General features: G+C 41.0%; 1 protein-coding gene across 1 annotated transcript in view; it reads right to left on the bottom strand.

Moving 5' to 3' along the window:
* The window catches only part of ZNF804A (zinc finger protein 804A), a 273,108-nt gene that overhangs the window by 6,091 nt on the left and 243,358 nt on the right, over nt 1–23,659 (bottom strand). The window contains exon 3 of the mRNA XM_042444930.1: nt 13,856–13,986. Coding sequence (XP_042300864.1) covers nt 13,856–13,986 — 131 coding nt within the window. The remainder of the gene's footprint in view (nt 1–13,855; nt 13,987–23,659) is intronic.

Here is a 23,659-nt window from a genome sequence, read left to right on the forward strand (position 1 = left end):
GAAATGCAGAGCAAATTCTGTCTTTCAGCACTTGGCCATCACATATTAATAAATAATAATAAAAGTTTTATTTATATGCCGCCCTTCCTCCGATCAGGGCGGCTCACAACATATTAAAACATACAAGGTTAAAAACACAGTTAAAACAAAACAGCAGTAAAATGCCCCATAGCCCAGCCTCTTGGCCACGGAAGAGGAGGGAGGCCCACAGGATATTTATTCGGGGAATGCCTGCTGGAATAGGAAGGTTTTGAGATCCTTCCTAAATTGGGCCAGGGTGGTAGATGAGCGGAGCTCAGTGGGCAGCTTATTCCAAAGGGCTGGGGCAGCTATGGAGTAGGTCCTCCGAGTCGTGGAGACTAACCTAGCCCCAGGCACCTTCAGTAGCTGCTGCCCAGACGTTCTGAGGGTGCGAGGCGGAATGTACGGGGAGAGGCGGTCCTTTAGGTATCCTGGGCCCAAGCCATTTAGGGCTTTATAGGTAATTACCAACACCTTATATTGGGCTCGGAAGCGAATGGGCAGCCAATGGAGATCCCTTAAAACCGGTGTTATGTGGCAGTCCTGGAGGCACCAGTGACCAGCCGGGCTGCCATGTTCTGCACCATCTGAAGCTTCCGAGTTTGGTATAAGGGTTGCCCCATGTAGAGTACATTGCAGAAATCCAGTCTCGAAGTTACCAGAGCATGTACAACAGTTTCTAGGTCCCTCTGGGCCAGGTATGGGCGCAGCTGGCGAATCAGCCGGAGCTGATGGCAGGTGCTCTTGACCGTCGCATTCACCTGAGCAGTCAGGTGGAGCGACGAGTCAAGAAGCACCCCCAGACTGCGCACGGAGTCCTTCACAGGGAGCGTGACCCCGTTCAGGACAGGTGGAACCACCGCCATTCCTGGACCAGGAGAACCTATCACTAGTACCTCCGTTTTCTCTGGATTCAATTTGAGTCGGTTTTCCCTCATCCAGCCCATTACTGACTCTAGACAGGCCACGAGAGGAGAGAAGCCATCCCCAGTCACTGCATCAGTCAGAGACATAGAGAAGATGATTTGGGTGTCATCAGCGTACTGATAACCCCGCGCCCCATGTCTCCGGATGATCTCTCCCAGCGGTTTCATGTAAATGTTAAATAGCATGGGAGACAGAATGGCCCCTTGAGGGACCCCAGTTTTAAGGGGTCTCTCATCGGAGCACACGTCTCCCAGCTGCACCATCTGGGACCTCCCAGAGAGGTAGGACCGGAACCACTGAAGCGCAGTGCCCCCGATTCCAACCTCCGCCAGGCGTCCCAGAAGGATACCATGGTCTATGGTATCGAAAGCCGCTGAGATGTCCAAGAGCACCAACAGGGACACGCTTCCCCCGTCGATGCTCAGACGGAGATCATCGACCAGGGCGACCATGGCCGTCTCAACCCCGTAACCCGCTCAGAAGCCAGTTTGAAATGGGTCCAGATAATCCGTTTCATCCAAGACCGCCTGAAGCTGGATTGCAACCGCTCTCTCAATCACCTTTCCCAAAAATGGTAGCAGTGAGATAGGCCGATAATTATTATGTACCAGGGGGTCGAGGGAGGGCTTTTTTAGGATCGGTTTTACAGTGGCCAATTTTAGATCCGATGGAAATTGCCCATCCCTCAGAGATGTATTAATTATCCGGTGTAACAGCGATGTTACTACCGGTCCCCCCCTGGGCTGCTAACCACGAGGGGCAGGGATCAAGGGAGCAGGTTGTTTTCCGAACACTTCCGAGGATCTTGTCCACATCCTCGGTACTTACCAACTCAAACTGATCCAGTTTAACATAGTCCACGGAGGCTCTGGACACTTCTACCCTAGGATCTGCTATAACGTCAGCGTTCAGACCTTCGCTTATACGAGAAGTTTTATCCACAAAAAAGTTGTTAAACATGTCACAGCAGGCCTTAGAAGGTTCCAGGATCTGGTTCAGGGTGGGAGGGAGCTGAGTTAGCTCCCTAACCACCCTGAACAACTCTGCTGGACGTCGACTCAGCGGACGCAATACGAGCACCATAGAACGAATTCTTTGTTGCTCGTATTGCCTCTCCGTAGTCCTCTAACAGTTGGTCTAGGAGAGTCTTGTCGTGTAAGCGAAGGTGTTTCCGCCAACGGTACTCTAGCTGTCGCAGAACCCGCTTCCTCGCCCGGAGATCTTCCGTAAACCAGGGCTTACGTTTGGAAGCAGGCCTGAGAGGGCGCTTGGGAGCGATCCTGTGTATAGCCCTAGAAAGACCGGTATACCAGATACCGGTGAGGGCATCAACAGGGTCGCCGTCATTACCAACCGTGAGCCCCTCTAAGGCTTCCTGGAACCTCTCAGGTTCCATCAGCCTTCGAGGGTGGACCATCCTAACTGGTCCACCACCCCCGGGGGGATCTGGGTAGAGGCCTTGATTTTCACCTCCAACAGGAAATGATCCGTCCATGGCAGGGGGGAAATATTAGCTATTTCCGCCCACGGATTTTCCGCCTCCGAACAGAATACCAAATCGAGAGTATTACCCGCGCAATGCGTAGGACCCTGTATCAGCTTGGACAGGCCCATGGCCGCCATGGTCTCCAAGAATTCCCGAGCCGCACCGGATGGAACATGGCTGGCCGTGAGGGAGATGTTGAAGTCGCCCAGGACAAGAAGCCTGGGCGTCTCCAACATCAGCTCAGCGACCAGCTGTGTCAGCTCGTTAAGGGAGTCCGCTAATGCACGGGGTGGCCGTTACACTAACAGAATCCCTAGACTGTCCCTAGCCTTTAGGGTCAGGTAAATACACTCGATATAGGAGGTCTGTCGGATGTGGTTCCTGGAGAGGGAATATTGTCCTGACTCAGTCAGATTCTGACTAATAGTAGGACTGGTGGTTATTATATAATACAAAGTGGGCAACTGCAGTAGATCTGAAGGCAATTTTATGCTCCTGGGATCCATTGGCCACAAACCTATCGCCCAGCATACAATAGTAAGTCTACATGCCAGGCCATATATTTACTGAGCCAACGTACTGAATAGCCTCATAAGGAATGGGCAAGACTGCAGAAGCATCTGGCTATTTCCCTGCAGCTAGATGTGAAAGGATTACAACAGTGCTGAGGCATGTCAAGGACCCTGGTGGATATCAGTGCTAATGCCATCATTTCAAGTTGGAAATAATTTACCAGTTGGAAAGGGGGTTATTGTTCAACATATGCAGAAAATATCATATAAAAAGCAGGTGTAGCTATGGGGAAAGTAGGAGTGAAGATTGGAAGAAAGAATCTCAACAACCTAAGACATGCCGATGACACTATACTACTAGCAGAAAATAACAAAGACCTGGGACAACTACTAAGGGAAGTCAAAGAAGAAATTGCAAAGGCAGGTTTAATGTTGAACATTAAAAAAAACTAAAATAATGGCCACAGCGGATGTTTACAATATAGATGAGGAAATTGAAATAGTCAAAACATCCCATATCTTGGACCAGCCATTGACCAGAATGGAAATCAAGAGCAGACTAGGACTAGGAAGGGCAGCTATGAAAGAACTAGACAAGATCCTGAAATGCAAATATATATAGCTGAACACTAAAGTGAGGATTGTTCATGCCTTTTTATTTCCATCACTATGTATGGATGTGAGAGCTGGATGGTGAAGAAAGCTGATAGAAAGAAAATCAACTCATTTGAGATGTGGGGCTGGAGAAGTGTTCTGTGGATACTGTGGATGGCTGAGAAGAAACATAAATGGATACAACAGCAAATCAGACCAAAACTTTCCCTAGAAGCCCAAATGACTAAACTGAGGCTGTTGTACTTTTGTCATATCAGAAGAAGAAATGATTCACTGGAAAAGACAATAATGATTTGAAAAATAGATTGCAGCAGAACAAGAGGAAGACAACACACTAGCCAAAATGACTAAATTGTGGTTGTCGTACTTTGGCCACATCATGAGAAGACATGACTCACTAGAAAAATATGATAATGCTTGGAAAGATAGAGGGCAGCAGAAAGAGAGGAAGACCACACACAATCAAAGAGGACATAGCCCTACATTTGGAGAAACTGAACAGATCCATTGAGGATAGGGAGTTTTGAACATGCATCATTGACAGGGTCACCAGAGGTCAATGTTAACTTGAGGGCCATTAACCACACCAAAGGGACACAGCCAGATGTTCCTGCAGTCCTGCCCACTCACCATGAAGGATGGAATGGCCAAATTGGGGGTGGAGGGACTTGAATGGATGTTTGATAAGTCTCTGGACATTTCCCACACAGAAAATAATATTTATGTGCCTAAATATTATTTTCTGTAACAAAATCCTGTTTTTGTGACAAAAACCCATGTTTGACGTGTGCACAGAATAAATTCTGAACAATGAAGATTCTTATCAGTCCAGTATGCTTTTAATCAGGGGTTCCTGATACTTGAGGGGGGAATTAAATAAACATATATATTTAAAATATTTTTCCCCATCCATATTGGAGACTCTTGTGTGCAAAGCATGCATCATGCCACTTATTTGCAGATCCCTCCCTTGTGTTTGAATTGCTTTGGGGGAATGCATGTTGTTTCCACCATTTTGGACTGACTTTATTTGATACATGTGTTGTTGAGTAAAGAGAAGCATGGAACCCCTGAAGTCATTTTAAAAAGTTACTCTCGCTGCAGAGAGACCCTCTCCCAGACAGGTTTGCTTTCTTTCTGATATAGCATGCAGAGCTCTTTAGCTGTATTTCTAAAACATTTATAGCAGTGTCTAAATGTATACAGTGCCCCAGGGGTCCAGCTTGCAATTTCAGATATGTATACACATAGATTGATCCATTGTCCTTCACCCACTCCAAAGCAACACCATTAATAAATATGCCATTAGGTATAATGTGATCATTAGCACAGCATGGGGAGCTGGATATGGACCTCTGGCTGTGAGTTATTTAAAGGTTACAAAGGCCTCAGGAATAAGAGAAAGAAAATAATCATGTATACCCCAGCCTGCAACATGGTAAATCAGAGTTCTTGTATCTAAAATGATTCAATTGCACTGAAACCTCTGGGGCTAAGTGATTTCATGTTTAAATAGTGTGTGTTTCATGTATAGATGCTACAGATTGTACAAGGGGACTTGAAGGTCACCCATTTTTCCCACTGGTGGTGAATTCCTTTATGGGCAAGCACCCATGACAGATTATTTTGCGTCGTTCAAATTAGACAACAGGGGTGCTGAATACAACCAGAACTGTACAACGAGCCAGTTATAAAAGTTTAGTAAAATATATTTATGCCAATTGAGTAAATAAATTATAGCCTACCCAATAATAGAGAGTACAAAGAATTCTAGTTCAGTCTAACATATATTGTATAGGCAATGCTGATATTGCATATATATGAGAGAGACAGAAAATACTATTATTATTATTATTATTGGGGTATTCTGCTTTAAAATCTCTAGAGGTAAGTGATTATCAATATTAGTAAGTGCGTGAGTAAATAAATAGGTTCAAATCCCTGTTTGGCTATGTGCTTCTTGGGTGACTACAACTATATCTCAGAAACTATTGTTTATATGTAAAACAGAAATAAAAAGACATGTCAAAAAGCAGAATGGGATAGGTAATTTGTGAGGTTTACAGTTTAGGTAATTCATGGTATTAAATTACAGTCCTCAGACTGGTTTTGATTTTAGAAATGATTCATTCTCTCTCTCTCTCTCTCTCTCTCTCTCTCCAGGAGACCCAGTACGTATAATGGTTTGAGCGTTGGATTAGGATTCTGGAGACCAAGGTATGATTCCTCACTCAGCCATAGGAACTCATTGGGTAACCTTGGGCAAGGCACACTCTCTCAGCCTCAGAGGATGGCAACAGCAACAAATCTTGCTAAGAAAAAAAGTGAAAGGTTTATCTCAGGATCTCTATAAATCAGAAACAATTTGAAGGCATACAACAACACAATATTACTCTCAGCCATGGAAGACCCATTAAATCAATAGGAATCTGATAAGTTAGCATCTATGTAAGTTCCTTGAATTCACTGGGAGTGCTCTGAGTGGATAAGAATTATTTAAAAACATTAAAAAAAAGACATTTACATTGTGATTATTTCTGTCAGGAATCCCTATGATACTGGGCAGACTTTAGAATCTTTGCTTTACCCTAGGTGACCACAGCAGATGAGGAATTCTGGGAGGTGTAGTTCATCCCCCAAAGTTGTCCAAGCTCTGATAGTATTTCATTTTTCATTTGTGATGCTCGGTGAACTGTAACTTCCAATCTAAGAAGAGTTTTGTATGACATTGAAAGCAAAAGTCTTGCCACTTGTGAGCCTGTTTCCAAGACCGGTTCATCACTGGGGGGAAAAAAAAAGTAGAGCCATTCACACTGTGATGGCTCTGTCATGTAAAAGAGAAATATAGATAAGGTTTCACCCATCACAAACTATTGCCTGTCAACACTATAAAATATGACCCTTCAAAATGACAGTCAGCTGAGACAGTGCTAAGAGGGAAGAATCTGTGTTGATGAGATGAATGCTATTAGCAGTTTGAATGTGTGAGCACACCTCAATAGCATTTGTAGAACTCTTTGCACTTTTGAAGTATGACATACATCAACAGTTCATGAGGTGCCCTCTGTGTCCAATTTCTATATTACATATAGTTTCTGACATTCAGGAGCTACAGCTTACTTCAGTGGAATGTTTGACTTTGTATATGATTACACAAAGATATATGTTCATAAGATTCTTAAAATATTTTGAAGTTCACTGTGACTTCATATATCTCCTGAAATGGGCTATAATCCAAGGAAACATGTGCTATATTAAATCCATTAGTTTTAAAGTATCAGGTTGCTTTCCCATGCCTTCATATAATCCCAGGTTTTTGAACAATTGTGCTTGGACAACATACAAGTACGGATGTACTATTTTATCAGTTGGTTTCTCTGCAATATCATTTGTCTAATTTTCAATTTGGCTTATACCAAACTTTGACAATTTCCCCATACTTAATTCAAATTATCTCAATCTGCATTTTTTTTAAAAAAAATGTTCACACAGATTCACATGCATATTCCCATGTGATTTTGCTTATTATACATATTTTGTGTAGCCATCATCCCAATATAATGAATATGAGTTTTATATTCATTAATTGTGCATTCTTTGTGTATAGATTTCCCCTAAAATACAGTGGACTCTTTGTATTGGTGGGTTGGTGATCCATGGATTTGACCATCCACAGATCACTATGTCCCATATTATTCAACTGCAGTGCATTCACACATCCACAGTGATGTATCTATGTGTATGTTGCCACCACTGAATAACATTGGACAAGGCATCTCCATTTTTGCAATCCATGCAGGGGTAGGGACCAAACACAGATGGGAAGGATCCACTGTATACATAATGGCCAGAATTCTGTTGTAATACCAACGCTAGAATGTGTGATGGCAGCAAAGTGATAAAAGGCTGTGAGCATAGGAGCTGTGAAATAAGTTATTGTTTATTCATTTATTTAATGTATTTTATTTCCTGCCTTTTTCCCAATATGGGGCACAAGTTGTTCGCAACATCAGTTAAAACAAAATTTACCTAAAAACTATCACTATGGTAAACCAAAAAGTGGGGTTGTTAATGTTGCAGATTTTGCCCAAGTTGCCAAGCCAACATCGATTTTAAACTATAAGTTGGCAATTTTTTGAAAGATTGGAAACTGTTTATGGATTTTGAGAGCGATACAGTTGTTTAGTTTACTTTTACTATATATATATATATATATATATATATATATATACCTTTCCTCTTTCTGTATGTTGAGTATTTTGTTGTGATCTGTATGATTTAAAATTAATGAAGATGAACTTAACTGTAAAAGGTTTCTAAAGATGTATTAAAGAGAGCACTCATTAAAAACAATATAAAAGCATTGAGATAATAATAATGAGAATAAAAGTACAGCACTCCTTCTTAAAAATGAAAGACAGTGAGGTATAATAGTTTGAGTGCTCAGCTAGGATTTTGGGAGACCAGGGTTTTAATCCCCACATAGCCACAATCACTGTTTGTTTGTTTTTTAAATATTTCATAGCAACCAGTAAATATTCCAGAGTCTACCCAAATCAAAAGTTATTTGTCTGTGAGATGAAAGAGAGCAGAGAGAGGGCTAGCCTAGCCTTCCATTAGGGAAACCACCATATCCTATGTGTGGTCACCAAAATGGCCCTCTCGTGTGTCCTCACCAAATGGGCCTCACCAAGGAGCTTAAAACTTGGGTAGGTTTATAAAGGGAAATATATAAGGCATCAGTAAAACATGTTGCTTGCTTGGAACAAGCCAATTTTTCCTATATTCCTGCTGCATGTCCCTTGAAAAAGTGCAGCTGCCAGCATAGTGGAACAACAGGATTCCAACCAGTGTGTGCAGTTTATTTAATTAGAGAATTCCATTTCTAGGCACAGCTAAAAATCTGCATTGCCTGTTGGCATTTAATATATTGCATTATCTTTTGACTCAATCCTTGTTAATAATAGTTTTGTCTGGATGGAAAGGCAGTGAAAGAATAGAGAAGGTGGCATCTTCTTAAGGCCTGGCTCTGAGTCTCCAATTTTTGTGGGTCATCTCCAGGTAGGAGACAAGGGTGCAAATTTCCTAGTTTTGGTGAGCTTAGCTCTGGTCAAAAGGAAAGGGTTAGACGAAAATCTTCAGTTCAGTTAGGGGCTGTACAGATAGGCGGCATCCAGCCGTCCCTTTAGTGGCCAGATGGGTGCCACAGCCACCGCATGCTGTGGCACCAATCTGGCCTCTGGATAGCACAAAAAGGAGTCCTCTAAAGGGCATCATAGCCACAGTGGTGCTGCATTGTCTAGATACAGCACCAGGGTCGTGCCATGATGCTGCATGCCACATGCCATCTAGAAGGGCGCTTGGCATCATGATGCAATGGGGGCAGAGTCATGGTGTCCTGCGTGCAGATGCTGAGCCACGCCTCTGCCCACAGGCCAGCTGGTTGTACACTACCTTAGTGGAGCAACAGCTTGCTATAATTTCCAAGGCTTAACTCATTTGCTGCTGCAACTTTCCAAGACTCTCTAGGGGTGGGGGGAATGTACTTTCTTATTTAGCTTCCTCCTTCCTTCCCAGTCATTGGGGTGCTCACTGTCAACTCTGTTCTGACTATGATCAAGTAGGATAAATTAAACATCCTATTTTCCTAAGTAAGTGAAAAGGAATAATCTCCTCATTTCCCCTTGATTGGGGAATAACCTTTCAGGTAAGAGTTCTGCCTTGAGTTGCATACAGGTTGCCTAGGGAACTGACAGCCATAGTCTTCATACATTTTGCTGTCCTTTCATGACACCAAAAATCTGTTGCCTGACTATCTCACTCTGCTTAAGTGTAGGACCAAATCTGGTTGGAGGTAATTATGGCCTGAAGAAATCTTAACTCTTTGTCACTCCGAGATTAATCAATGTATTGAGAACTGCACCATCTGAGAACTGCAGTTGATCAAGGCTACCTCCCTACTGTTCTTAATTAATTTTTCAAATTATGGAATTCCTGGAGTCTCATACTTACAGCCATTAATTATTTATGGATACAAAAGAACAAGTATGCTCAGTCATTTTAATGTGTTGCCCTTTGCTTTGTGAACTGGCTGATTTAACAATATCCTGCTTAGTGAACAATATCGTCCCTATGGAATCTGATAGAATCTGTTGGTTGTATTCTTTTATCCTACCATTTATATAAAAAAACTCAGAGATGGTGAGTCTCCATTTATTAAAAACGTTATGCAGGAAGCCCACTGAAATAATGGCATGCTTCCAAATACAGTAAGTGGTAATTTTACCTACTGTACTGTAAAGGTATATCAGTTCTTTTTCTCTTCAGTAACTTAGTAAGAGCTCTTTTGTGGACACTGTAAATTTAGATGGGATTCCATTTTTATTTTGAGCAGAAACCTGTCAATGCACTATGCCAGAATAACACTCAATAACACTAGTGGTTGAGCTTTTTCCCTGCTAATAAAGGAAGGGAGTAGTGACATTGGTCAGGCTGAAAAGAGAAAGCTTTCAGCTCTAAACTCCCTAGCTTCCTATAGAAAGATGTTGCTGGTGGGGGGGGGAGGGCTAAGTTGCTCTAGGAAGGGTGGCCTGGACAATCACTTGTGTCATAGGAAAGCAAAGCTATCTTGGACAGGGATAGATTGGCTGCATTAGTCAAGGCACTGATAGCCTCAAGGCTGATTTATTGCAATATACTGTATATGGGGCTGCCTTACAGCTGGTCTACAAAATGAAACTAGTGCAGTTTCAACTAAGGGCTTTACTAATTACTATATAAGCCCTGCTCTCACAGCAATCACATCAGCTTTTAAAAATACAAACATACCACTTTAAGAGCTGCCATCATTCCACGCCTTTTCAATCACAAAACTGGGACTGCTTCCTCCATCATACTCTTTTCTGAACTCTCCCTTAATTCCCTGCCCTATACCCTAATCAGCATGCATTTCAGATATTTTATTTATATTTAGATTGTTTTTATCTTCCCCATGGAATTCCAGAGCTCTGCTACTCTGAGTTAAGTTATTATTATTTTTTTAAAAAAGCAATTGCGGGGGGGGGGCAGGTGGCTTGGAGGTGGGAGCAGGATCAAGGGGGAGAGGAGAGCGCACTGACACCACATGTCTGCCAATAATGCAACTTGCAGCAGCGATGTTTTGCACCTGGGCACTTACACATTTGGGAAGTCATTGACAGATTTCCCTTATCAATGAAAAGGAACACAGCAGCTATGGGTAATGGGCAGAGTAGCTATGGGTCAGAGGTGGTATTGTGAGATAAATATCACCAAAGTTGTTTTCTTCCTGGTCTAATCACAATTTAAAAGCCATGTATAGTAATCTTGTAAATTTGTGAGGAGGGCAGCTTACCAACAGAACAGAACAATTTTGCTAAAGATTTTTGCACTGACTGGGGTGGACTCTGAGTCTGAGAATGAATGCTCCGATATAGAGCCTAAGAATCCAGAGGACATGCCAGCTCTGCAGTCACAAGAGGAGAGGCTCTGGCATATCTTCAGCAACCACAGGAGTAGAGTTCCCAGTAGTCACAGGAGCAGGATTTCCAACAGGCACCACCCTCATAGGAAGAGCCAGACATACCAATACATGCCCCCATGGAGAGACATCAAGACAGAGAAAAGTGCAGATATTGAAGTGTTTATATAGGAATCACACTGCAATTATGGAGTACCTGTGAGATCCAGGTGGACTATAAATAACCCAGAACCTCTCCTGGACAAGTGTGGCCCACAACTAAGTTCTACATTGGGAGAAAGCTATGTTGGTGCCATGTTCCATTGCCTGTTTGCCTGGAACTCTGCTTGGGTCTCTGACTATTCTTCTGGACAACCCTTTAGACTGCATGCCTGGATTGAAGACTGATCCATAAGGGACTTGGACCCGACATCACTACATCTGTTTCTCAGATGACATTTGGGTGAGCTCTCTCTCACACACACATACACACACACTCCTTAAAACATCTGGGATGCTGAGCCTTCCCAAGGGAAAAATAGGACTATCTGGTTACATTTAAGATTCTATTGTCAGCTCACAAAACCTGGCTGGGCCTATCTACCTGAGGTCTGTTTTGTATTCAGTGTGCTTGCATCTGCTGTGCTGAACTCTATTCCTGCTCCAATTAATCTTAATTTTAAATGCAGGCTAAAGTTTATATGCTAGTCTTCTCTTGTTCATTGAAACTAACATCAATTTCATATAGACCTAAATTCAATTGTTAGTCTTGATCAGAGCAACCCATTGAATCAATATGATTTTTCTGCATGTTGACTCAGCATTCAACAATTGATTCAATGGGTCAGCTGTGGGATCTACTGTAGCTTTACGGTACATATTAATGTGTGTGTATTACATTTCTGCTTCATAGTGTTAGATAAATATTTGTAAGTAAGTAAAGGTTCAGGACATCCTTCCAAGTCTACCCAGCATCCTGGTGGTTTTTCACAAAGCCTACTTATATTTTATCCTTTTTTAAAAAAAAAAAAATCATTTCCCCCCTTTAGATTTCTATACATCCCCTTTTCCAAGCATAGATGGGGCTTTCAGGTGCTGCCCAGGCCAAGACAGGTTTACCCTCAGTTGCTGTCAGACTGCTGTTCTCTGCACCATCCTACCCTGATTGCTGTGTGTAATGGAAGAGGACAACAGCTTAGTGACAGAGCACACACTTTGCATTCAGAAGGTTCCAGATCTGATCCCTAACATCTCCTTTTAAAAGTGGCCAACTCTACATGCAATGAAGAAGATGTCTTCTGGAGTTCTTCATAAGGCTGTCTCTGCATCCCTGCAGTGGCATTACTAGGGTTGGTGTCATCTGGTGCGGAAATGTGTGGTAACTGAATGTAATGGCAAGAGTTGTGACATAAACAACTAACACAATTATATTTATACTTTTAAATTACAATATTATGTGCACATCCTAAATGTATTCACATGTACATAGTTTCATTTGGTTAAAGTTAAAATTAGATAAGGTGTGATGATTTTTAAGAAAATTTACAAAGAATATTTCTTTTAAAAAATACATTTTATTTAAAAAAAAACTGAGGTCATGCCTTTCTACTTTCACGGTGTCTCACCCCACTTGTACTCTTTGGCTGAGCTCCAATGTTTGAAAGGGATTACAAATGCCACAGCCTGTTTCTGCCCAAAGGCAGACGTTTGGGAAGCAATGGGGTAACACCCCCCTCCCCACTTAGCATGTCACCTGGTGCAGTCTGCCCCTACACTTCTGTGCAATAATGGTACAGAATGGCTTGTTGCTGAAGAAGGGGAAGTAAGCTAAAGATAAAGGGAATAATGGAGAAAGAAAGAATCAGCTAAGATCACTTGTCTCCTACCAAGTGATAGGAGTCTAAGGATACATCTACCCTGTAGAAAGAATACAGTTTGACACCACATTAAGTGCTGTATCCCCATCCTATAGAATCCCGAGATTTGTAATTTTAGAAGCTCTTTAGCCTTCTCTGTCAAAGAGTCCTTGTACCTCACAAAACTTCCAATCCCAGGGTTGGATGTAGGATGGAGCCTTGGCAGTGGTGTCAAATGTTATTATTTATACAGTGTAGATGCACTGTAGGTCTTACCCAAATTTATGGAACCAACCATATTGTGGAATGCTGTACACTGGTACCCCGGGATACGAATGCGCCGCCTTACGAAATTTCCGGGTTACGAAAAAAATCCATTCAAAAAAACTGTTCCGGGTTACGAAGGTTATTTCGGGTTACGAAAAAATTTTTGGTGCTTTTCGGCCGCTATTTTCACAACGAAGCAGCGGCTTTATCCCCAATTAGCGCCTATGGCTTTTTTCGCCTTACGAAGTATTCCGGGTTACGAAAGCGGCGGCAGAACAAATTAATTTCGTAACCCGGGGTACCCCTGTATAGTCTGGCAGTATATTCCTTTCCTCTTAAAAGGAGACTTGCCACATTTCAGATATGACTGACCTAGTTCCATAGGTTTCCCACAATGCCTATATATATATATATATATATATATATATATAGAGAGAGAGAGAGAGAGAGAGAGAGAGAGATCCCTGTCATTTTAGCTCTGTTGGAGAGTAACACTGAAATGTTTATTTCATTGCATAGTGCCAAATCTGGCTGCAGGATACAGCTCAGGGAGAGCTCCATAAAAAATTATATATCCACTTTGTTCTGGTTCAAGATGTTAATCACCATGGGGCCTTTTTCTTCCATGACATGTCAGCTGAGAAATAATATCCCCTTTCTCTGCTCTTTAACCTTTTAATAACTTTTCACTCACCATGCAGCTTCTTTTCTGAGTTCCGCTAACTTGTGTAAGCGTTGAAGGGCTTTCTCTTGTTTCCTTTCATCCTTTCTTGATTTAGATGCTACATTTCGTGCAAACTCCCTCTGTTTTAGCTCCTTGAGTCTCTATTAGAAAATAATTGGAAGCAGAAAAGGAAAGCAGAAAAAGAAACATTGAATGCAAAGAGAGAAAAGCCAAATACATGCACACACTCCCCTACCTTTCTATGAGAAAATACTCCAAAATAACCTGTTTGGAGCCTGTTATTTTCTGTTTCGTGAAAGCATTTCATTCGTACATTTATTCAGATTGACAGAAAGCCCTGAATTCACAGTGACATTATCACTGCTACAGTGTCATTTTGTTCACATGTCTAGAAATTTACCTGCATCTCTTTCTTTTTTTCAGTGACTGCTTATTCATTTACAGTAGTAAAATGTGTACTTGCTTAGGAAAAAAGATTCATTAAAACATATGACACAAAATTGCTATCATATTTGGTCCGAGTGGTATATAAACATATTTGTGAAGATGTTGTTTAGCTTCCAAAACCACCCTGAGTTATATATCTGAACTTAACCTTACGTAATACTCAATTTGAAATTAATTTGTTCAAGTAGATGATTCACATTTGGCAATCTAAAGTCTGGCCTTTTATTTCAAAAGAGAGAGTGAGAGAGAAGTTCTCTATCTAATTTTAAATCACATTAAGTATATTCCAAGCAACTAACATTTCAAACCTATCATACTTACTCAGAGGTAACCCCAATGAGTATAACCAGATTTCTTAGGGAAGTGTGCATAGGACTGCAGTACAAATAAAGGGGCAAAATGAATCAGTAACAATATATACTGGTGCATTTTTTAAATGTTCTGCATCTGGAAGCAAAATGTAGCAGGTGTGTGTGTGTGTGTGTGTGTGTGTGTATGGAGAGTGAGAGTAAGTAACTGAACAGCATTGTTTTCAAGTAGATCCCCAAAAGGATATCATAAAACTGAAGTAGATTTAATAACATTATTCAAAATTGTATTTAAATAACAACAACACCCAAACCAAATATCACCCCAACATAGATGCAATATTAGGATAGGTCATGTAGCATCTGGAATAAAACTTAGAGAGGGTTCAGCACACCCCTGACATGGAAACTTTTGACTGCCTCTGGGAGGTAGGCTAACTTAGAAGCCACAGGGTAGGTGGCAAAGCACATACAACTTCACCTGTTTTCCTTCCCTGCAGCATCTGCTTTCTAACTCTTTTTAATAGAAGGACTGGCTTTGAGGAAAGGGTTGAACAAATGTCTTTCAGAAGACAGCTATAAAAAGACAATACATCTTTAAAAGAGATCTTGTCTAGTGGTGGAAAGAAACATGAAACAATAGATTCCAATTATAAGGAAAGTGGTTCCACCTAAACAATAAGAACTGTTTGATGGTGCAATGGACTCCCTCAGAGAGTGATGAGTTCTTCTTTGGAGGTTGGCAAACAGAAGTTGAATAGACATTTTCCAGGAGTGCATTAGTTGTGTGTCCCTGGATGGTGGGAGGTTGTACTAGATGGCACTTGTGCTCTCTTCCAACTCTAAGATTCTGTGATTTTAAATGTTGTTCAACTTGACAGTTTTACCAAAGGGAGCATTTTCACAATCTGGTCTTGGGATCACATGCATCCTATGGACCACATCATATCCACACCTGTGTTACAGCATTAGAAATGCTAACATTGGTTAACATATATTTACATAAACCTGAATTCAATAATGCATACTTCCAGTGCCAGAAATAATTTCTCATACAGATCATTTACAGAGTACAATAGTATTACAGAAAGGGAATCAAAGATCACCTTTTCTCATCTGACCCCTATTGAAACAAAGTCTGAAAAGCCAAATATATGATATTTTCAATCTGGAAGGTAAATACATCCCACCAACGTGGTGAAAACACACAGTCAAGCAATCTCACATTTACACAGTTTTATTAAGAACCATCTTGAAAACAAATATTTACACTATGAGCAACAACAACAGGTCTGGCTTTGCCTTAGATTGGGTTGACTCAGAATCACTACCACTAACTAGTGAAAACATTTGGTAATACACCTGGGGGGAAATGTGTGTGTGTGTGTATATATATAAAATGGCGGGGGGGGGGGGGTAAATTCTTTAAAAACAAAAAGAAATACAGTTCTTTTTTACTTTGCTTAGACAAATTCAGTAAATACAGCCTTTTACAGCATGGAGGTATATAAGAGCTGTCTGTCCTTAGCATGCAGGTGTAAAGAGGATGAAGGTTCTGAGAAATAAGGAGCGACAAACACAGGCCATCACAGGGCTGAAGATTCAGAGATTCAGATCTAGACTCTGTGAAGAATTCAGCACATGAAGCCCTGTACTCGAGTAGACAAATCCATCACTTTCAGTTTCTTCTCAATTCAAATTGATTTAAACATAGATTCTTTCCATCCTGAATATGAAGAAAGCCCACATCGTGGTAGATTTGTAGGGAAAATGTATTGAAGCAATATGATCTACAGTCTAGTATTACAGTCTAGAATTCTCTATCAGTGGCCACCCAAATGCCACTGCATATTGGCCCTGAAAAGTTTACTGGGCTGTGTGTTCAGTCCTAATATTGCATTCAAGGATGTCTGATTTTGTTGTTGTTGTTGTGTGTATTCATGATCAGAGGAGGTTTGACATTGTCTTCCCGAGGCTGAGAGCATGTGATTTGCCCAAGGTCACCCAGTAGATTTCATAGCTAAGCTGGGAATCGAACACTGGTCTCCAGTGTCTCCAACACTCAAACCACTATGCCATGCTATCTCTCCAAGGTATGATTTACAGTCATTATTTGCAGTGCCCTACAGTAAACATCACACAATTGAGGATCCCCTTTCTTTCTCCTTTCTTTAAAGTGGATCCCTAGTGAAACACATTTGCATGAGTCTAATTTATGTACTCTTTCCCTGTATTCCCTTTTTTTGTGTTGAGAAATGCCAGCTCTGTGCCATCTGTCTGCTTATATGCTGTCACAAACCTTTCAATGAAGCTGAGAAAGAGCAAAGTGAAATATTAGACTCATAGGTTAACAGGTATTACTTGTCACCTCGGTACCTCAGTGTGACTTTTTTCTTTTTTAAGGAATTACTGAGAAGTAAAAAATAAATTATTTGGAAGTTTAAATAATCATGACCACTAATTATTCCCCAAACACAGCTTACAAAAACTGGTCTGCTACAGGGTAGAAATACTGAAAGTTACCCATTTTAGACAGCTTGAAGATTTCTGAGAATTGTAATACAAAGCAGAATAACATGAGCTGAAACTTTCTATTCATTTCTTCTGTAGGTTCCTTTCTTTTACAAATTGTGCAATAGTGAACAATTTCATTTGTTCATTTTCCCCTTCATTTCCCCCTTCACTCCGCTGATATGCAGCATGGCTGGTTTCATATGCATACACTGCCCATAGAATATCCAATAACAACAAAAATCCACCAAACAGTGAAACCTTTATTGGACCAACCAATAAAGGTAGGGATTGCTCATAGAGGCCTCATTTACACTCATGTTTTTGCACTGAGTAGATTCAGGGAGATTTGATAATGCAGCACCGAACTGAAGTTCCGACTACTCTCTATAGCATTTTAACCCTATTGACGTTCACAAGGAGGAAGATGTGGCAGCGCAGATCTGGATTGGTAGTTTCCACTACCGAAGATCTGGATCCTTGTGGACCTGGGGGAAAAAACTCTCACTAGTTGACACGGTATCAAATGCACCAGGTCAAGTGGGTTTTTTAGTCCCGTCCCCCCCCACATACTGCAGCAAGTGCAGTTGGGGGAAATGTGAAAGCCTATGAAATAACCCAGGTTCCACACTGGTTATTTCATAGTGTGAATGGGGCCAAATGTAGGGATTTTTTTTTTTTTTTTGTCTAGGTGGAAAGGTAAAACCAAACTCTTGGTGTTACAGATATTCTCTCCATCTCCGCCTTTCTGTACCAGCTGGTCCATTTTAAAATAAATAGTAGTGTCATGCTTCTTTGAAGTTTCTGATATAGGAGATTATTCCATTAGCTTTGCTGCTGAGATAGACCTGGCATTGTCTACCTTAACTTTCTTAAGGCAGATCTTATCACATTCACCCATCACTGAGCAGTATGCAGTCTGTATGCAACCTGGGCTTCTCCAGACATGTCCTGCATCTTTCTCTTGGCATGTACATAATTTTGTCAGTGAGAAAATTACAGAAACGGAGGTACAGATAAAAATGCATTTGCAATAGCTAGGGTAGTTGGGATCGCTTTGCAATACCAAGTTACTGGCATATGCATCTTATTTCCCCCTTTTCTAAAGTCTGCACAATATAGCTTATGTAAGATTCATTATAGTACTTTACCAATAATCTACACCTGCTTTAGAGTAATCAGAACATATTGAACACATAACCTAGTTGTTTTAATGCATTAAGGTGTGTGGAAGTATACTGCATGGTTGTTTCACTAACTGTTCTATGCTAGAACCAGAGTTTTCTGGTGCCCTTCTGGGGGTTTCTTGGTTAGCTGGGTATTTGGTTAATCAAGCCCACTATGAGTCTGAATTCCAATTCCAATTCATTTGCTAGAAGCTGGATCACTGGAGATGAAAGGCACTTTTTTTAGACTACAACTCACAAAATTCCCAAGCTGGCATGAACACTGACTGCCTGGGAGAAGATTTAAAAAGTAATGCATTGAAGCAATCAATATTATCAAGTACATGGTGAGGGATTTTTGGTAACTTTTTTGGATCATCCTAGATCTGGGTCTATGACCAGCTGGCTTAAAAAACTGAAAGATTTGGCAGACATTTCTGATATATATGTGTGTGTGTCTCCTCCTCCTCCTCCTCCTCCTCCTCCTCCTCCTCCTCCTCCTCCTCCTCCTCCTCCAACATCAGTTCCATGTCAAACAGCCAGGCATATTAGCTTGAGGCTGCAGCTTAATGATTAATAATTTACTGTATTTATTTTTTTTGGTACTGAGTTTGAGACTCTGCCAACATGGCTGGATAAAATACTGACTTGGCAAAGCAACAGCTACATTTCGGAATGAACATATTGAGCAAAATCTATTCCATTTGGGAAACAGTTCCATTTGTCCTGAAAGTTTACTTTCAACATTGTCTACCTTAGCATGAGGTGGAAAACCTTTGGCAGTTATGACATTCTCTACTGCATCTCTCATAGTTTTAACTCCAATACCAGGCAGGCCAATGTTTTTCCCTCCTTTGTACTGGCTCAAAAATAAATAAATAAAGAATCAACGAGCCTCTCTCCCAACAGAAATTTGATGAGTGACTGTAGTCATGAGCAACTATCTCAACAAACACTCACTTGGCTAGTAACCTTGTTTGTCAATTCATAGTGAATCCTATAGTTAGATACACTTAGTACATACACAGAAAAGGTGCTACCTCAGTTGTAGAAAGATGTCTGCCATAGGACCTGATTGTCCTCAGACATTAACTTTGTTTTGTTTTGTGACTGATCAATGGAAGAAGATAAACATGAGTTTAATTTGCAAGTATGATTGCTGAAGTATGTGTCTCTGAGAAAACCCTGTTGTGAAAGGAAAAACACATTAATCACAGCATGTACACCTTCTCTTAATAGCTATATCTTGACCCTGCAGTTGCCATACAATTGAAGAATACATCATGAATACATCAATATTTTGTCTATAAGTTGTGACACTGTTTCTCTAAAACTGGGATTCCCTGTATATGCATACCTATTAATATACCATGTGTTTATCTTCAGAATTCCTTCAATTTACTAGTTTATGCTCTTTCCCAAAGAACAGGAAACTGTGGTGTGAATAACCCAGTCTCACCCATGGTATGAAATAAATAACTGTATGCAGCCCCATAGCCATAGAAGACAATAGAAGCTTTCCTTTTTTTATTTATGAGCATTGGACTGGACCTAAGTGTTTTTCTCTTACATTCTTATATTTTACTAGCTTGTAAATTAAATGCTACTTTAATAGCTTAAGCACTTGCAACAAAGAAATGGACTCTAAATGTGGAACTGCTATAAATGAATTTGAAACAACAAAAACAACAACACAAGCCCTAAAACATTTGACTGCACTTCAACACCCCAGAGAAGTATAACTTCCAAAGAGAGGAGACCATTTCACATTCCCTAATGAGAAAGTAAGAAACTTTGGCAAAACTGGTAGTAAATTCTGTAAAATCAATATCCTGACTCATTTTTGTTAAAATTCTACAACAGATTCAAAACTGTTCTCACACTGTTAAGAAACTGGTCTGCTAACTATTCAACTGACCTCCATGAGCCGGCTGTTATCAGATACTGTGGAAGATGCTGTTATCTTGTTACAGTGTTGATATACTATCCATCTAACACACCAGTCACATTTTCAGCATGGAATGGGTAGCAGTTTGCATCTTCTTTAAGACAGTAAAATGTCTTGGACTGGACCCAGGCTAACTAGGCTTTGCCAGAGATTAGAATTAATTCACTAACTAATGTGATAAGTTATTAATGCATTAGATTTTTCTATTTCATCTGGCTTACTTTATTTGCCTATTCACACTGGAGCTAAAAATAGGTTTCAGAGAATTCAGTTACTGAATTCATTACAGTTTGTTAGGGTAGATGCCTTCTTCCGTCACATTTAATAAAATGGGAAGGCCTGCTGTCTCAGGAGAAGACATACAGGAATTGGAAGAAATGAATCATATTTCTGTTGTTAGGTAGGTTCACCAGGGTGATTTCTTTGGGAAGACAACAAACAGGGGAGAGAAAGAGAGAGGGAGGAATGGAGGGAGAGAGAAAACATTTAGGAGATTAGGTGAGATCAGAAGAGCTGCTTTTGTGTGTGAGAGGGAAAACTTTTCTAGGAGTAGAGCTGGAGTGGTGGGAGGAGTGAGTTGTTTATCAGAATATCAGAGCCCTCAAGCACCCAGGGACTTTTCAGAAGATCAGGCTTTTTAGGCTGGAAATACAGATGCCCCTCTGGCAAGTATGGAAAGAGTATCTGGAGTTTTCCGTGTGTGTGTGTGTGTGTGTGTGAGAGAGAGAGAGAGAGAGAGAGAGAGCACACATGTGCACATACCGTGACTGTCTTCAGTAACTTCTCTATCGATTATATACTGGATTGGATTCCATTGTATATTTATGTATATTACTCAAACCTATATACCATTGTTTTGGATAATCTGTAATAAATCCCTTTAGATCTATGTATTGGGACATGCTTTTCCAAACCTGGATTTCTGCAACGTACTCTACATGGGGCAACCCTTATACCAAACCCGGAAGCTACAAATGGTGCAGAATATGGCGGCCCGGCTGGTCACTGGTGCTCCCAGGACCAGCCATATAACACCTGTTCTTAGGGACCTCCATTGGCTGCCCATCCGCTTCCGAGCTCAATATAAGGCGTTGGTTATTACCTATAAAGCCCTAAATGGCTTGGGCCCAGGATACCTAACGGACCGTCTCTCCCCGTACATTCCGCCTCACACCCTCAGAACGTCTGGGCAGCAACTACTGAAGGTGCCTGGGGCCAGATTAGTCTCCACCTCGCGGAGGACTTTTTCCATAGCTGCCCCAGCCCTTTGGAATAAGCTGCCCACTGAGCTCCGCTCATCTACCACCCTGGCCCAATTTAGGAAGGATCTCAAAACCTTCCTATTCCAGCAGGCATTCCCCGAATAAATATCCTGTGGGCCTCCCTCCTCTTCCGTGGCCATGAGGTTGGGCTATAGGGGCTTTTCTATTTTCATATGTTATTGTGATATGGTTTTTTAACTTTTCATTGTATTTCTATGTATTTTAATCCTGTTGTTAGCCGCCCTGATCCTTGGAAGGGCGGGATAAAAATAAAAATTTTATTTATTTATTTTATTTATTTAAACCAACAGTTACCAGATACATGGGACTACAGTCATGTCCAAGCAACAGTCATATTATGAGTTTTGTAGTCCATGTGGGTGATCTAGATTGGAAGAAGATGACTCTGACAGGATAAAGAGTCTCTGCGAAGGACAAAATGTTCTTTCCTAAAGTCAGCAAAAACAACCTCCATCTCAGAATCTGACTTAATACTAATGTTAAATAAATAAGTTAATTAACCTGAAATGAACTAATCAAATAATTTTGCTTATTGCTAGTTATAGTGGTTTATATTACTTTACCAATTTCTAATGTTTAACATTATCAAACTAAGCTCTAGCCTCAGTCATGTGGGAGATATAGATTGTACAGAAGCCTCCATGGTAAAGATGAGTTTTGAGAAGTAATTCAAAAGAAAGAAGAGGGGACAAGCATTAGCTCAATAGTAGATTCCATGCTTTTCATAGAGAAGCTCTCAGCATCAGTCTCGGTAAACCCCAGACAGGGTTGCAAATGATTCCTGTTTGAAATAGTAGAGAGTTCCTGCAAGTCAGAGCAGGCAACATTGCATTAAATGGACACACAGTCTGACTCAGTATAAGGTTACTTCCTATGATTCTAGGTGGCCTCACACAGGTTTTGCAGAGGCCTGTTCCAAACACAAGATTTTTGTTGTTGTGATAATACACAACAATATTAGAATACTTTGAATAGTACAATCCAAATATGAAGCCACAGACTCCTCTTCAATACTGCATTTCTCCTGAAGGATTCAGAGAGGGTATATTTCTTTGCAGGCAGGCACGCATCAATCTGTTCAGCCGAAACTATTCAAAGGTTTTCTTTTCTTTTCTTTCCTAGCCATTTCTCTGAACTGTCTTCTGCCACCTTCTCTTGAATTCACCTCTCTGAAATTTATATTGATGCAATAGCCCTTTTAGCAGCTTCAGACATCTGCCTTAAACACACATACACTATGCATCCAATGAGGATACAGGGTTTCCCCCCTTTTCCAAATATAACTGTTATTTTATTTATGCTTCACAATGAGATTGCAGCCATCTGATCTCTCTTGTTGTCAGGAGCTGGGTGACAGCTTTTCTCTAAATCTAGTGTCATACCAGTGCCAGTCAGGCCTACAAAAGCCATAGTAAAATAAACACAACACTGTCCTGAAGTTACCATATTTAGAGACTGGAGTTGTGAAACAGTCTTGATATCCCTGAGTTTTATTAATAGTAAACTCACATGATTTGTCTCCCACCCAGTTTTGACAGCTGGAATTATGAACTTTGTCACCAGGGAGGCAAGAAGATCTCAATAAAGGAACAATAAATGGAACAGAGGTCTAGGGTAATAAAAGAAAGAAAGAAAGAAAGAAAGAAAGAAAGAAAGAAAGAAAGAACCCGTCTGCCAAATAAAATGTCATCTGCCCATTTCTATGGCAAGACATGCTGATGATGCAGGGTCCAATCCCCAAATCTGATATGAACAGAACTGTCTAGTTAGTTCAGCACTGAATCCACCATATACCAACCCCCTTAAAACAAAATAAATCACCTTTTGCACTGGATCTTCTAGGAAAATGTGGAGTTCTCCATTGCAAATACAGGCAAGCATTTACAGTGTGGCCTGATGTGTTTCCCAGTGTCACTGCTGCTCCTGCATGTCATTTGCTCTGAGTCAGAATGAGGCACCCAGCCATGTGATTGACACTGGGTGCCTTGTTCTGACCCCAGAGTGTTCTGACCTCAAATCTTGCCATGTCAGTGTTGTTGTTGGGTGGCACACTGGAACACGTGTCCAAACAGCTGCTCAGTGTCACAACAGTGCCCCAGGGAACTGAGAGGTATTGGGCAGGTCTGGGACCAGAATACTCTGGACCACTC

Source organism: Sceloporus undulatus, chromosome 1 (genome assembly GCF_019175285.1).
Source record: "Sceloporus undulatus isolate JIND9_A2432 ecotype Alabama chromosome 1, SceUnd_v1.1, whole genome shotgun sequence".
NCBI lineage: Eukaryota > Metazoa > Chordata > Lepidosauria > Squamata > Phrynosomatidae > Sceloporus > Sceloporus undulatus.